Source organism: Crocuta crocuta, unplaced genomic scaffold (assembly GCF_008692635.1).
Source record: "Crocuta crocuta isolate KB4526 unplaced genomic scaffold, BGI_CrCroc_1.0 scaffold271, whole genome shotgun sequence".
Classification (NCBI taxonomy): domain Eukaryota; kingdom Metazoa; phylum Chordata; class Mammalia; order Carnivora; family Hyaenidae; genus Crocuta; species Crocuta crocuta.
Genome location: NW_027527824.1, coordinates 1,483,778 through 1,486,148, shown reverse-complemented (window position 1 = coordinate 1,486,148; position 2,371 = coordinate 1,483,778). Strand labels below are relative to the sequence as shown.

Below are 2,371 nucleotides of genomic sequence, written 5' to 3'. Positions count from 1 at the left end.
GGCGCCTTCGACGGGCTGCCCAGCCTGACGGCGCTCGACCTGAGCCACAACCCGCTGCGCGCGCTGGGCGGCGACGCCTTCCGCGGACTGCCTGCGCTGCGCTCCCTGCAGCTCAACCACGCGCTGGCGCGGGGGCTGCGCCGCCCCGCGGGCGCTGCAAGACAGGCCTTTCCTGGACCTGGACGAGGCTCGGCTGCGCTGTGCCGACGGCGATGCATACGGTCGCGGGGAAGAAGTGGAACTCGCCGGCCCGGAGCTGGAAGCCTCCTACGTCTTCTTCGGGCTGGTGCTGGCGCTCATCGGCCTCATCTTCCTCATGGTGCTCTACCTAAACCGCCGCGGCATCCAGCGCTGGATGCGCAACTTGCGCGAGGCCTGCCGGGACCAGATGGAGGGCTACCATTACCGCTATGAGCAGGACGCCGAACCTCGCCGCGCGCCCGCTCCGGCTGCCCCCGCCGGCTCCCGCGCCACTTCCCCGGGCTCGGGCCTCTGAGTGTCACCCCTTGGGGGTTGATAGATGTCCCTGACAGTTGATGACTTTACTGGGGCTTTCTGGCCAGAAGCCATGGGTATGAGACACCCGCGAGTAGGGGGCTTTGAGACTTGCCCCTGCCTGGCCTGAGACCTTTGGATAATGGCATCCCCCCACCCAGAGACTCCAAGCTGTACCTCCTCTCCCCAGCCTCTGAGAGCTCTCACCATCAAAGATCGAGAGCCACCTCCTTCGGATTTCAGAAACCCACTTGCCCATCCCAGGCTCTGACACATCCCTCCTAAACCACCAAAAGCACCTTCCCCTTTTCAAGACTCTCCAGGAAACTTTGTCCTTCAAACTTTGTCCTGCCTCCACCACCCTGTACTTTGAGGCCTGCCCTCTCAGTGGGAAACCATCCGAGACATTACTGACTCCCATCTCCAGCTTGGAGACCTCAACTTCCTTCCCAGGGCTCAGGGACCCTTACATCCCATTCCGGTCTCAGAAGCAGGGCACCCCCACTTGAAGGTTTTTGTGGACTTTGAACCTTTTTTTCCATCCCGGAGCTCTGAGCCCTCTATCCTGCAGACACCCACATCCCCAGGCTCTGAGGGCTAGGCACCCTCCCCCAATTGGGGGGTGTATTTCATACTGCCCACCCCCCGCAGCTCTGGCTCCGGCGCCTCCCTTCCTTGGCCCAGGCTTGGGGCTCAGCTCCAACTGTCTCCCATCCCAGGGACAGTCACACCCCGTTATAGCCTTAGTATGGAACCAATCCTCAGCCTTCCTCACCGGGGCTCCGATCCCCCAATACTCAGTGCTTGTCCCCTAATCTCCAGGCTCTGAGCTCTTCACCCTGATCTGAGTTTAATCCCCCTGCCCAAGTTTTAGGCTATCTATCCCCTCCTACACCCATCGCTTGCATTCACTATCCACCCCTGCCATTCGTTGGGTTAGGGTCCAGTGAGGAACCCATTCCTGGGATGTGCCCATCCCCCCCTTCCTCCTAGGGTGAGCTCTCCAGCCCTATAAGACAGGTGCAGGGGCCAAGTGTCCCCCAGCCGTCCTGGCCCGAACCAGATGCCCATGAGGAAGGAGAGACTCCTAGTTGGTTGGGCCTCAGAACCAGAGTCACCTGTACATTTTGGCCTCAGAGAGAGGTAGAGGAGGGGCCCTGAAGGCCTGGGAGCTGTTGCCCACACACCCTTTCCCACCCATGTGACTCTTCTCTCCCGGGGTTTCCTTGATGTCATCCCCTCTCCCCCTTCCCCGTGCCTTTTGGAAAAGATGAAGGGTCTCATTTCTTGTCTCAGGCACAAGCCGTCCTGTTTAGGGTCAGAGCCTCAGTGCCCTGCCTTCTGCATGATCCCAAAGCACAACAGGTGAGCGGGGAGGGGGCTGCCTCTCCCTGACTCCCATCCCCTAGGTCAGGCAGAATGGCTGGCCTGTGCTGTCTCTGCACACAGGAAGTCCCTCCTTCTTCCACATATTGGCTGAGGCCTGCCTTCCCACCCCCCACCCAAGACATCTGGATCTCCCTTGGGCAGTTTTCTATAAAGTCTGCAATAATCTCGGATACTCTACTCTTGTAAGTGGTGCCATGTCATTCCTGCTGACCTTGGGGCATTGAAGGAGGCGGGAGGGGACACCTGGGAGGGCATTTTGGACCTCCCTGAAGTGAGGCCGTGACCTTTGGTGTCTTCGCCTGGAGTATGGGAGAAAATAGGCTCTGACTGCATGTAGCCGGATTGAGGTGAGACGCATGGAGGGAATTCCCACTGTGATTGCATTGCTCTCCAAGCCAGCCTGCCTTTTATCCTCTGAGAGGGGGTTACCCACAGCCCAGATTGGATCCTACACTTCCTCTACACCCTCTTAACCCTGTCATTCCTC

The 2,371-nt window shown here is 59.6% G+C and overlaps 1 protein-coding gene across 1 annotated transcript in view; it reads left to right on the top strand.

Moving 5' to 3' along the window:
• TPBGL (trophoblast glycoprotein like) overlaps positions 1–2,061 on the top strand; it is a 2,833-nt gene extending 772 nt beyond the window's left edge. Inside the window, 2 exon segments of the mRNA XM_077777694.1 lie at positions 1–135; positions 137–2,061. The exon segment at positions 1–135 is cut by the window's left edge and continues 334 nt beyond it. Of these exon segments, the coding sequence (XP_077633820.1) occupies positions 1–135; positions 137–496 (495 nt within the window). The 3' untranslated portion in view covers positions 497–2,061.
• Positions 2,062–2,371: the final 310 nt, after the last annotated feature.